The sequence below is a fragment of the Cygnus olor genome, chromosome 3 (assembly GCF_009769625.2).
Source record: "Cygnus olor isolate bCygOlo1 chromosome 3, bCygOlo1.pri.v2, whole genome shotgun sequence".
Lineage (NCBI taxonomy): Eukaryota > Metazoa > Chordata > Aves > Anseriformes > Anatidae > Cygnus > Cygnus olor.
Window position 1 is genome coordinate 104,925,104 of NC_049171.1, and position 13,523 is coordinate 104,938,626.

The following is a 13,523-nucleotide window of genomic DNA, read 5'->3' on the forward strand; positions in this document are numbered from 1 at the left end:
TTTACATAATTACCCAGCTTGTTCTTACTACTTAAAAGCCAGATCTCTGTTTTCACTACTGCAGAGCTGCAAATGTTTTCAGGTAGTCTAATCTAGCTCTTTGCACCACTATGCACTTAGCAATAGCCAATACCTAAAAGAGGTTGTATGTTGTCACACGAAATACTTTGCTGTGACCTGTTAACATTTCTATTAGCTGTTTTTCTCCATCACACAAATGCATTGACATATATACATTAGTACACTTCAGCACCTGAGAAAGAATGGCCCCACAGTACTGCAGCCAAACTAAAACTAGAAAATGAAGTGTGGTCCATGGCAGAAAATAAGAGCCATAAACCAATATCGGAATTGTGTTCAATCCCAGGGAGCAAGGAGAATTTGTACTTTGGATGCTCTGAAACACTACCTAAGCAAAGCAGATGGATCTGTGGAATTGTATTTGGAAGTGCTTGCCATACTCTTGCTTGAGGTTCTCTACAGGCATCTCCTTCCTCTTAGCACAGAAGAGAACTTACAGGTCTGAGTTTGGGTGGTCCCAAAATGTCCAGTATGGAACATCCCAACTAGTAACACCAGTGCATTTAGATGTCCCACCAGGAAAAGACCGAAAAGGGAAAGGGGCATGTTCAAGGACTGATTTTATTCTAAATGCATCAAAGAAATACTCTGCAACATCTTTGCAAAAGAATTATTCAAACAAACATCTCCATTTTAACTTTTGGCTTAGAACACTTTACAAGAGAGAAACCAAAAAAAAAGAATGGAAAAAGAAAGAAAAGTGCCACTAGTGTTATAATCAAGCAAAACACTGCTCTTAAGAGTTCTATTTTGCCATAGTCTAAGGGAGACAATACCCCACAGGATCAGAGTTGGTTCTCAATTTAAGGACCAAGATGTGACAATTTAAAAATAATTTAACAGAAAGCCTATGATAAGAGACTGCCTAAAGGAATTAACTGGATGTTGCCTCAGAATTATTAAATTCCTAAAAAAAAAAAAAAAAAGGAAGTTTTCAGTACATTAATAGGAATAAAAACACTAGATTCTACAGGAAATACTTGTTATGACCCTGTTCGATCACATCAGGCAAAAAATGCTGAGATCATTTTAGATCTTGCAGCATACAAAATCTATGAAAAGGATACAGCTCTAAACTTGGGTAAAACATTTTCAATTCAAAGATACAGAACAGGTATCTAAAGAAGAGTTCAGTCATATTGAAGTTCTTTCTTGAACACAGGAAGTATCTAATTATGACAGTCTACACGATTTTAGATTCTGCTACCCTTAAAATTACAATCATTTCTATTATTGTCACTACTGCTTTTTCATGATTGGAAAAAATCCTTTGACAATCCCTTTTTCACTTACTTGCACATTACGTAAGTGAAGTGGAAAATAAAGGAAAAAAATGAAAGCTGTATCTCCCAAAATACAGAAAAACATATATAGCTAAGACTGTCAGATCAAGATACCTGTCTGGACAACTGCTGAAACAGTTAAGACAAGATGTTTCTCATCTTGAGTGAGTTGAGCACTTCAATGGAAGGCCTGTACTCCTGCATATATCCGACTCCCTACCCCACCACTTGTTTTCCCCTCCAAACCCTGGACAATATAATTTATTTTTTAAGAAGTTCATAGGTGTTTCTGTCCACTGAACTGGATGCATCCATTTCCTAAGAGACAGTCTACTCTTGCCTCCTACTTGAGAGTTCAGATAAACCACATTACTAGTAAATTTAATTTCCTTTACAACAAGGTTATTTACCTAGTTGATCAAGGGAAACCAGTAGATGGGATTTTTTTTCTTTTAGATTTCAAAGCTTTTGATACTGTCTCTCACAGTATCCTTCCAGACAAGACATCTGGCATACAGCTAGACAAGTACATAATATGGGTTGGGCTCAAATTGATATAGTAAATGGGGTTACGTTAGGCTGGTGGCAAGTCACCAGTGGGGTTTCCCAGGGCTCTATTTTATGGCCAGTTCTCTTCGAGGCTTCATTTATAAAAAGTGATCTGTACGCAGGGCTCAAATGCATACAAACTCAGCTTGCAGATGATACTAAACTAGGAGGAGGTGTTGACTCCGTTGAGTGTAGAGAGGCCTTGCAGGCAGATCTCAACAAATTGAAAGGCTGGGCAATCATAGAATCATTAAAGTTGGAAAAGACCTTCAAGATCATCTGGTTCAACCATCCCCCTATCACCAATGTCACCCACTAAACCATGTCCCTAAGCATCACGTCCAACCTTTCCTTAAACACCCCCAGGGACGGTGACGCCACCACCTCCCTGGGCAACCCATTCCAATGCCTGACTACTCTGAGAAGAAAAATCACACCTCATGAACTTTAACAAGATCAAGTGCCAGATTCTGCATTTGGGATGGGGCAATTCTGGATATACATACAGGCTGGGGAACCAGAGGCTATAGAACAGCCCCACAGAAAGGGATCTGGGGAGTTTTAGTTGATGGCAAGATAAATATGAGTGAACAGTGTGCCCTGGAAGTCAAAAAGGCCAACCATGTTCTGGGAATGCAGTAAGCATCACTGCTAGCCAGTCAAGAGGAGTGGTCACAGCACCAAGCCTGTCTGATTACAAGTGTTTAGACAAGACTCTTACAGACATGGTTTAATTTATAGGTAGGGTAGTTCCTGTGTGGAGCCAGGAGTTGGAGTTAACGAACCTTGTGGGTCCCTTGTAACTCAGCATATTCTATGATTCTGCAACTACAGTAATACTCCTAAAGGCTTCCTTCTGAACCAGACTACCTCCCCTAGATTTAACAAATTTAAACACCAAAACTAAACAGAACAGCAAACATAGAATACCAGGCATTATTCTACAAGAAAATTTTGCTTATTTGGGAAAGAAAAAAATTCTTGAAAGCTTGAAGTATGTAAAGCTGCCTTACTAGTAATGCTGTGCTTCTTCAGAAGTCCACAGAAGCAAGCGTTAAAGAAGATTGAGTAGAATTGCAAAGAGATTTGGTGCTGTCTTAATCCCACCATTCTGAAAGGCATACCAGACTGAACTGAGAGGAGGTAGTTCTCCAAGGCTTAGTGGTTCGCTTTGTTTTCTTTTCAGACATGTTAAAATTGAATCCCTCTACAATCTTACTGACCATTCAGTGCAGAAAGTCTGAGGAAGTGAAGAGACAGCAGTGCCAGAAACTGAAACGAATACATCTCACATTTCTCGTTTACTTAGAGATTTTGTTCCTCAAGACAGCTATTCTATTACAAAAACACAATGCAAATCCCTTGCTTGTAAAGAACTGCAGTTAAAATTGTTTTCTGAATAACTGAGGTTAATTGCAGTGGAAGGGAATTACTGAAACAGAGGGTATTTCAGACTTGAAAGTATGCATAAGTTTAACCAGGTATCAGAGATGTCCTTTCAAATTTCACGAGGGAAGTAATTGAGATATTTTGCATCTTTGAATAGTACTGATCCATTTTTTTCTGGATTTTAAACACTGAAAGACTCTTGCCCTATTTGTATCAGTAACTATAACTGTCATCCCTTAACTGAAGCAGAAGCCAGGTCAGTACTTTGATATTGGTCCACAGCTATGGCTGCTTTAGACAAGCACTGCAGCACAACGGTAGTGAAACCTACAGAGTAAAATCAGTATTGCTGAGGAGCAGGCACCCATACCATGTTTGTTGCAGGACAGTGAGGGAAGATACGACTGACTTTAGATTAGTCACGGCTTGGTCCCTTTGACTGAATGCACACTGACTACTAGATTGCAGCAAGTGTATACCAAGAACATGTCTTAGATCAGCCTCATCCAAAAGAAATCTCATTTGTGCTCTAAAACCTCTCCACAACACAAACCAGAGCACCTTAAATGGAGAAGTTCAGGAGGTTAGTACTGAAATGCAGTCCTGAACCAACACACTAATTCAGCTGCACCTTGCAGATTTGCACGGACAAGTTTTGTTGCAGTATTAAGTCTTAATCTTACTCAGTTGGTCAAAGCATTTCTCACTCCAAGACAGCAAAACCCAGGCAAGAAGTGCCAGAAAGAGGTTCACTCAAGAACAAAACAGCTGGTATACAGAACAAAAATACCTGAAAAGGAGGGACTTTCTCTGGTCAGGAAAAAAGACAGTACCATGTTTATCTCCAAAAAAAAAAAAAAAGCGCAGAGCTGGCAATTCGCTTATGGTCACTATAGGAGCAAAGACAATGAAGACCTCTTAAATGAGATCTGTACCAGATAAAGAGAATCAAAGTTCTTATCACTCCGTTGTACTACTCAGGATTAGCATTCTCACAGTAAGGACAGGAGAAGCAAATTGCTAATTTAGCACCACAATTTGCAGACAGGCGTATTATTTTATATTAACTACATAAGACTTTTAGAATACGGAAGAGTTTATTTACTACTCCGTACAGGATTCTTCTTTAGAAGGAACAGCTGAGAAATGAACAAAGCAAAAACCTCTAGTCTCAGAATCTTTCTGCTAGATGTTCTTATTTCCTAAGTCAAGATGGAGTTACGATGCTTAAGAAAATAGGACAGATACTAATTTGGTCTTGCTCCCACTACTGGATTTTACTCAGGAGATAAGATATAAAAACAAATTTCATAAGAACCAACTGAAAATTTCAACTGTAGTCATAACCAAATATACTTCCTGACAAATTCAATTTTTTTTTCCTCCTAATGAAATAAAGGAGATAAATAAGTTATTCCAAGAACTAACAAGCAGATAATAGTACTTCAGTCCAAAGCATCAGCCATTTTTTTTGTTAGTGACACTTGTACAGAACGTATTTATTCATTATGCTCAAGACAACAAACTGGCATTTATACCAGATATTTAATATACAAAAATATCTTGTAATGAAGGTGGTAGTGAACACAAGTCATGCTTTGAGACAAAGATGTTTTCAGTTTAAATACCTGCACCGATCATGGTGATTGGAGATTCTATATATATCCATTCATCAGTATATATACCAGAGTGAACAAAGATAAGTCCATCAAAATGAGCTTCTTGAACTCCACCAAGAGCATCCTCAATGGTATCATAATACTAAAAGAAGAGTAAGAAGTTTAGAGAGAGATCCATAAAAAGGTATACAAATATTCTTAAAAATAACTGCTTTAGAAACTTACCAACATATTTTCTCTTCCTTTATATCTTGCAGGATTACTGTAGAAGTGTTCAGCAAAACCTGGCTTTACATGTGCTCCTTTGTACTGAAACAGGCAAAATAGTTTATGATAAGCTTGCAGATAGGTGGATCTGAATGCACAGCCAGACACCTCATGTACATACCGACAAGGGATCTACTAATCCCCTAATTAACAAGCCATTTCTTGATAATGGTTAGTTCTGGGAACTAAGGGTCATATTTGACCTCCCACATTAGGGAACCCAACTGAAAATGGCAGCATCAAAACCAAAGTCTGAGTCTTAAAAGAGTGAGTGATCAGCTAGCTCACTTACACAGCCAGAGGCATCTGAAGTAACTGAAATTTGTTAGTAAGCTCTTCACGTACCTTATGAACTCCACAAATTTCCATCTTTTGATTTTATAGCTGCTTGCCACAGAACAAACTGCACTTATGTGGTGAGGAAAAAATAATCCTGTATACATTCACATCTGATTCAGATACCAAGTTTGTCTTCAACAAGCTTTAGCGGTTCATTAACCAACGTACACTGCGTTGTGTAACAGACTCGCTTTGATATTTTATTTCCATTTCCTACATTTTTCAAATATAAGCCATTCTTATAGTATTTTGATATTTTGGATTAGAGGTTCAATCACATGCCTTAAAGGTAATCTGTTTAGCTCCAATCACACCAGCTGTAAGCCACCATTTAAGCCCAAGTGATGTTAATAATGTACTGCTCAGTTTACTAGTGGAAGAAGCATCTGAATCTCATAACCAGCATGCACACAGGCTTAAAAATATACATGATAACAACAATATACTTGAAGCTTATTTGTGAGCCACAGACCATGACAATCTCTTCCACAGAATTTCACTGATGCAATACATGAACAAAACCCAAGAGAGAAGAGCTGGATGCTCAAACATTCCACTTAAGCATGATCTTTCTCTAAAGTGTGCCTCAGAACAGGAAATAACTTCAGATATTTCCTTATTGCATAAGGGTAGAGAGATCTCTACCCACCTCCTTAGTCTCATCATCTCATTTACTTTAAATTCGAAAAAAACTTACTTTAAACTCCAAAAACCAAGTCATTACTATATAGTCAGCTATATTTCAGAAGTCAGTTTTTGCTTTTACACACCATACTGAAATTGGAATATAAATTAATACTACTGTTACCAGTTGCTGAAAGCTTTCTTTCCAGGGATTTGGATGTTCATATTCTTCTGGATTAATCTGATAAAATTTACCAGCTTCAGGATGCATCATTGGACGTGTGTACTCAAATACTTCCATATACAGTCTTTTCCTGAGTAGAAGTGTGAATCAGGAAAGAAAATTAGTGTACTACTCATAACTCCTCCATTTTAATATACCACACAGAAAATTAAAATTGTTTAATACAGTCAGTGACAGTGAATTTGACCACAATCAGTAACAAACACTTCGAAACACTTTCAAAACAATTTCTCTGTTGGACTGGCTTTTGTGTTTCTGTAAAATAGCTTTTGAAATGTGTTTCAGAATCCACATGACCATGTTTCTCAACATGTAATTTCAATTCAGGGAGAAATCTTAGTTAGCTACACTGTTTTTGGAATTGGAGTCCAGTTGTGCATGAACTGCACATATGAAATATGAATATATATGAATATATATATATAGTGTATATATATATATAGAGAGAGCATATATAGCATATGAAAGCTAGCATAGTAAGAATTACAAAACTTAAGACAAAGTGAGCTACTACTTCATCCTCACCTTGACAAAAAAAGCTACAAAAATACATTCACAGAAGACCAATGATGCACTGTATCTCAAAAGGATGGAATTTCATCAATGGAATTTCATCATGGAAATTTCATCAATGAACAGATTGCACTGATTTAAAAAGAAAATAGCACACCAAGCACAACAATTGGATTATTTTGATTAATGCCAGAATTCAAACAATTGCAGTGTCTGGACGTGATATTTAGTTTTACAGGATGACACCAAATCTTAGAAATTTTAACTCAGCTAACAGGACACCCCCAAAATTGTCTTTAGGACAGAAAAAAACATCACTTTTGTGATGTCATACTCAGGCTTTGTTCTTTTCGTCCTAATCTTTATCCAAAACTAAACAGAAAAACAAAAACCCACACCAAACCCTAGCATGTGAAACACGTTACTTTCCCTTACGAAATAATGTTAATTTAGAACCCATTTATTCAAGCTCTCAGTAACCCAGGGGTGGGGCGAATTCATATGTGGGAAAACAACTTCAGTATCTAAGCAATAAACAAAAAATGAAAACAAAACCAAATAAAAATATCTAACACTAGACACACTAGCGCTTAACATCAAGACATTAATTTTATTTTTTGACTCAGGCAGAATTCCCACAGAAACCTGAACAATTTAAAGGGAAGGAGTGGCTACTGAAGGAATACCTCACTGAATTCTAAAGCAGCCAACTACTGTCTACACTACTAGATAATCAGAAGTTTTACTGTTTAACACACACAGATATTTGTAAGTAAAAAATAATACTTGTGTAAACGAGATATATTGAAATACAATTTAATTCAACTAATTGCAACTCCTAACTAACATTTCAATTTTTCTATTGTAACAGCATTTCATGCAGCACATCTTATATTTTCTCTAGATAATGAAGAATAGCTTTTTCACTTACCACAAAATTGGATCATTAGCCAGCTCACTGAAGCGTTTACACACACAAGCTGCTCTGCAGAGATCCTGCTCCAGCAGGTAGGAGAAGATCTTTAGAACCACTTCATCTGGCAACTTTTCCTGAAGATACTGTTCTGCAGGTGCTGCTATTAAACAGTAATCTATGTGAGATTGACATATTTAACCAGCCCGAATTCTAATCAAAATAAATCACCAACTTGCCATTTGCAACATTCCCAATGAGAATTCCAAAATCTCAGATTTTAAATCCCTTCATCTAAATCTAAAGGCAAAAAGAGGTAAATGGTTGACTCTGGAGTCAGGTAGAAGTTACAGACTGACAAAAACCAGCTACTAAACACATTGCAGTAATGAAGAGCCACTGTATCTATTATTACCATTGCCACACATGACAGTTTTATACAGAAAAGACCATCTATACAGTTTGCATTCTCACAAGGACCTTCTGTGTCAGGTATCCTTACAACAGGGATGTTCTGTTTGCAAAGGTCACTTGCTTGGTTGTTGTCTTTAGAATCTTTTCTCAGGCAAAGCCATACAGAATAGCTTCCAAATTTTAGATTTCTATGCATGGCATTAAAAGCTCCTGCTACATTCATAATGCAATTATATCCATGTAATGCTCCTTGCATTATTAATTTTTTTCCTAGAACATCTGAACCAAGGGAGCAATACAATGATTTTGACTATTACAGGACGATGACTAGTAGGCCTTCTGTCTCATGGTCACTTCAAATTTGAGTGAGATTCTGAAAAATGGTTGCCAAATGAGATTTGCCTACCTACCCTACCCCCAACAAAACAAGACACCACACAAGGTAAGCCCCAAGCCTTCCACGGGCAAAGCAGCATGAACAGCTAAGTTATTTCCAGCTAGAAGGGAGAGAATACATGAACTGCAAGGACCAGGACTGTGGCTTTGGCAAAGATGTTAAGCTGTGGTTTACAGACGACATCACTAGAAGCTATGGACTATCAGAGAACTGATTAAAGCTGCAGCACACTTGTGTGTTTTTGTTGTGTGTCTGTCCCCGTGCCCCCCTAGGTGTTATACTCACATCTGTGGTCAGACCATTTAGTAGAAATTATGAAATGTTACTGACTCTCCAGTGACTTCCCCTAAACTTGTTCTTTGGGTGACATTCATACAATGGTGTAGCAAGTGATTCACAAATATTGATTTCCTCTGAGATGCTAGAAGGATAATTTATACAATGTACTGATTGCTGGTCTTTATAATAACACAACTTACAGTCATAAGCTCTAAGTATGCACCCACCACTTTAAGCAAACAAAAATCCATGCTGGGCATAAGGCAAAGTCTCACTATTCCCTATGTTCATTGCTATTCTCTTCCAAAATATATTTTTAAGTTTGTAGTATTGATCATGGACAGAGGAAAAAAAGTTTTCTTCCTCATCCTTACCTGCTCTCCTCCAAATTACCATTTTTCTGGATCAGCTCCTTGTTGTAGCTCATTCGCAAGCTACAGAACCATTAGCATGGATACCACTAGCATGGATATCCAGAAGCTGGACAAGACAGTTCTTGTCAGCAGCAGTACTACTAATGCCAGTTTAAGGCATTTATTTTTATTAATAATAATAAAAATTCTTATGAGCCAGGCTGAAGCCAGTAAACTACCAGAACTAATAAAGAATAAGCAAGTAGTCTGGAAAAGTCTCTTATGTTCAAGATGAACTTTGAGAGACCAAGATCTGCAGACCATACACCAACCCTTGAAGTGAATACAACTACGAATCATCAAAAAATATTACCCGTGCAATCAGTGCTACTTTTTAAGAAGGTGTTTTTCCACTGGACATAAAGGTTTTTTTTTCTGTATCAAGCAGGCAGCAGCAACTCATTCTACAGTCCTAATTACCCTTGAAATGCAGCACAGGATAACTGGGCTTTGCTTTTGAATTCATCTTTTCCTGGTAGCTTTCCAGTTAGATGTGGAGATAGTCTTACAAGCTGAAATGTAATGTTGTGAACACAAGACAGTAAATCCTCACAGGTCTTCCGTGACCTGTCTTGGGCTTTTAACACACACACACAAATCCCTGAGGCATACGACGTGATCTTCTTCCCAAGACAATCAGTTACTTGCCTGATCAGCCTTCAGAATTTCGTCCTCCGGTAAATTTACCTATATTAGGACTTGATTAACTTTGTATGGAGGGGGGGAATTTCATTAGTGTAGTGCCTCCCATTGCTCAACAGTTCGTATTTCATTTTCCTCCCTAGGTCACATCTCAATAACGACTGAAATCCAGGTGCATTTCCCCACTGTGAGAGATGGGAGAACTTTGAAGGTATCAAAAAAAATTCTTGGGGAAAACCAAAACCAACAATATCACACCTTGCAATTTTTCAGGCTGTATCTACTTGGAAGTTTAGACACTGCTTGCAAAATGAAGACGACAATTTTTACAGGTGTTTGCTGTCCTCTCCCACCTTTACCTGAAGTCCTTTAGAAGTATGAAATTTTAAGTTGCCTTTCTGCTCAGTTACAAAAATGGGTTTAAGTGATTTCAGCGTACATATCAGAGACAGTGACAGTTACTAGGTGGAATTCTTCAGTAAAATTTAAAAAGGTTGGCTACTTCTTAATGTGAATACCTAGAATACCTCTGAGTCCAAGAAAGAACCCCATGGTTTTGTTTTGTAAATTCATGCTTTGGTATCTTTTAGTACTTTGTCAAAGCAAGGATGCATTTGTGTTCTCCCCAGTTCACAAAAATAGTCCAATTCAGTTTTAAAAGCCTATCTGGTGACCAAACTAGAATCATTAGTGTGCTGCTACTTCTGGTAGTTGGAAAGCTATTTAAGTTTTTTCATGTAAGTATGCATTTCATACTTACCTTAATTTTATTCCTGTTGACATAATGAAGTGTTAAAAAACACAAAGTGCAAGAGGCTACCACCAATCTTTACCATTGCCCTGACACATAGATTCCAATATTGATGATTTTAATAAAGTGTTAATATATTAGACAACTGAAAATTAGAAAAAAAGGTGGCTGAGTCATTCTGTTTCCACAAGATAGGCATGAAGCTAGTTCAGTTTCCTTTTTTTAATCATTTAGTAGATAGAAACTAGTACAGCAACAAGATGAGGGCATGAAAAGCTGCCTGAAATTGAACTGCAGTTGTTGTACAGAGATCAAGAATGCCATCCTGTGAATCCTGAATTGTAAATTATGTCTTGTATGGATACTTTTTTTTGTCCATTTAAAAGAGAAGATAGGGACAGATATCTTTTGTTCTGTAAGAAGGCACTCAATGTTTTCTTAATAAGAAATAGTTGTCAGAAAAGATGGTGGGCAGTGATCTTGGAAAAATAACTTATAATCAATAGGAAAAAAAAGTTAGTAAGTTCTGTGAACCACGAGCTATGCATGTATCTGATGTAAGAAATAAACAATAAGTGATCCAACAACCTAGAGTCTCAGCATCTACTGTAACTCCATAGGTCATCGAAAAGAAATAAGTTGTCCCTGAACTCAAGTCTTCCAAAAACGATTAAAAGCCAGTATGAACTGCTCAGTATAAAATGAATATGCAAATATGGTGATGTAGTGAGAGAGAAAAAAACCCTACACAGTAATAAACAAAAAGGAAGAGTGTGTCGATGGATTAAAATGACAAGTGGTACTGAAGGTTGAGAAATCATGTTAAGTGGAAGCAGACAGTTCAGTTTATGTAAGGAAACAGAACATACCAAATTTAAAATCTTTCTGTAAATCAGGAAGTACTATGAATATCAGCATATGATAAAAGCATTTCTATCTACAAGATCTAAAAGCAGTGAACTTTTTATTCAGATACCATACAAATAACAAATTTGTAGGTTCACCAGTTACTTGTGATGTAAGCAAGACAGCTCAAGCATATCTTCTTCTTATCTATTTTTTTTTCATTTCTTGGTATTCTACTTAAAGGTGTTTAAGTGAAAAATCATTCACATATTTTCTAATAATGTACAACTTTCTTATCAAGATTCTTATATATGCATTAATCTTTCTGTCTCAGGATTGCAATACATACTGTCTATTACCAAGACTATTTGAGGACACAGTTGCAGAGAAGAAAAACTTGTCAATATTTGAAATCACCAGAAAAAGACTGAAATACTGTCAGGAAGAACACATTAAAAATTTTAAATAGCGACTTTCACAGAAACAGTAAGGCTGAAATCAGTAATAAAATACGTAATACTCTTGTTTTTCCAACTACTGGCTCTAATCCAGCTGAATACATTGGTTGACTAGCATTTCTCCTTTCATCTCCCCCCAAATTTTCCTCAACTCAGAGTCCATACAAGAAGGAATGGTTCTCCACCCAGACATATCCCTACATTACTAGTCCCATGCCTTTATTTTAGAACTCTAGGTGAAATAAACAGTTATATGTTCCAAATGATAATATACCATTTCCACTTGTGATGTTCCAGAAAACTTCACGCTCACACTCAGTCACAATAGCTATCATTATCCATGGTAACAAAGAGCAAACAAACAAAAAGGCAAGAAAAACCTTGTGGCAATCAGTATTTGCACAAATTTAGAGGAACATCTCAAGAAATGGAAAGGGGAAAATAAAGTAATGATCACCCACACTGGAAGAGCGATTAATATAAAGTGGTTTGACAAGTATCCTCTCTTGTCAAATTGTGACTGGTCTGAATACATTCTTAAGAATATAGTTAGAAAATCATTGTTTACAATTCCTCTGATAATTCCATGCTGGAGAAGCTTCCACAATTCAGTACCTTCCCCAGATGAGTTCAGTAATGCAACAAGAGTAACATACAGGAAATGTGTGGAAAATTCCTTTGGAAATTAGTGTTGCAATGTAATTTGTACCAGAGGACTTAAGTAAAATTACTGACCTTCAATAAAGCAAGGAGGTGGGTATGAGCATAACAAAGGATGTATCAAAAGTAAATAGCCTTGAAGGAAAACCAGGAACTGGCAAGAGAAACTGAGAAACTGAAAAGCAACAGACTTTGTACCAGGCTTTAGGTATCAAGTCAGGAAGTGAAACTGGAAGTAAAACGACAAAAGCTGATGTTCATTTGGTTCTCCCCATTTCAAGGACATAAATCTAAGGTTAAATGGGTTTTAGTTACAGAAATTAAGAGAGAAAGCCAGAAAGGGGGGATGGATATAAAACAAAGGGGAAAAAAGAAGACAGACAGCTTGAAATAGAAATCTACACTACCAAGAAGGTGAGAAGCCAGAAGGAACAGACTTCAACAGAAGCCGTAACTGACCAGTCTCTCATGCCAGCACCTCAGGCTTAATTCACAAGGTTAAGATAGACATGGACTAAAAGATACCCTTCCCCCAACACTCCCCGAAAGCAACAGAAACTACATAAACAGGAGCTGGCAAGTGCTAGCACTGATTTTTCAGGGAGAAGTCACAACAGATCTCACGGAATTAGTGTGTACAAGACAAAAAGGGGAAGAAGCAGAGACTGAAAAAGGATACAGAAAAAATGAACAAGTAGTATGTGTGTGCTTATACATGTACACGTGTGAACATAAATACACCCATATGTACACACAGTACGCATAATACACATACTTTGTGCATGTGCATATATGTGCATATATGTTTATTTTTTAAAATAATTTCTCACACACACACTGAA

At 37.0% G+C, this 13,523-nt stretch overlaps 1 protein-coding gene across 3 annotated transcripts in view; it reads right to left on the bottom strand.

Moving 5' to 3' along the window:
- The window catches only part of FBXO11 (F-box protein 11), a 73,877-nt gene that overhangs the window by 22,581 nt on the left and 37,773 nt on the right, over positions 1-13,523 (bottom strand). For 2 of the 3 annotated variants that reach the window (XM_040550739.1, XM_040550741.1), the window contains exons 4-7: positions 7,840-7,984; positions 6,336-6,465; positions 5,147-5,230; positions 4,931-5,063 (exon numbers count right to left, since the gene is read on the bottom strand). In XM_040550739.1, coding sequence (XP_040406673.1) covers positions 4,931-5,063; positions 5,147-5,230; positions 6,336-6,465; positions 7,840-7,984 — 492 coding nt within the window. The remainder of the gene's footprint in view (positions 1-4,930; positions 5,064-5,146; positions 5,231-6,335; positions 6,466-7,839; positions 7,985-13,523) is intronic. The other variant, XM_040550740.1, reaches the window with a different exon arrangement.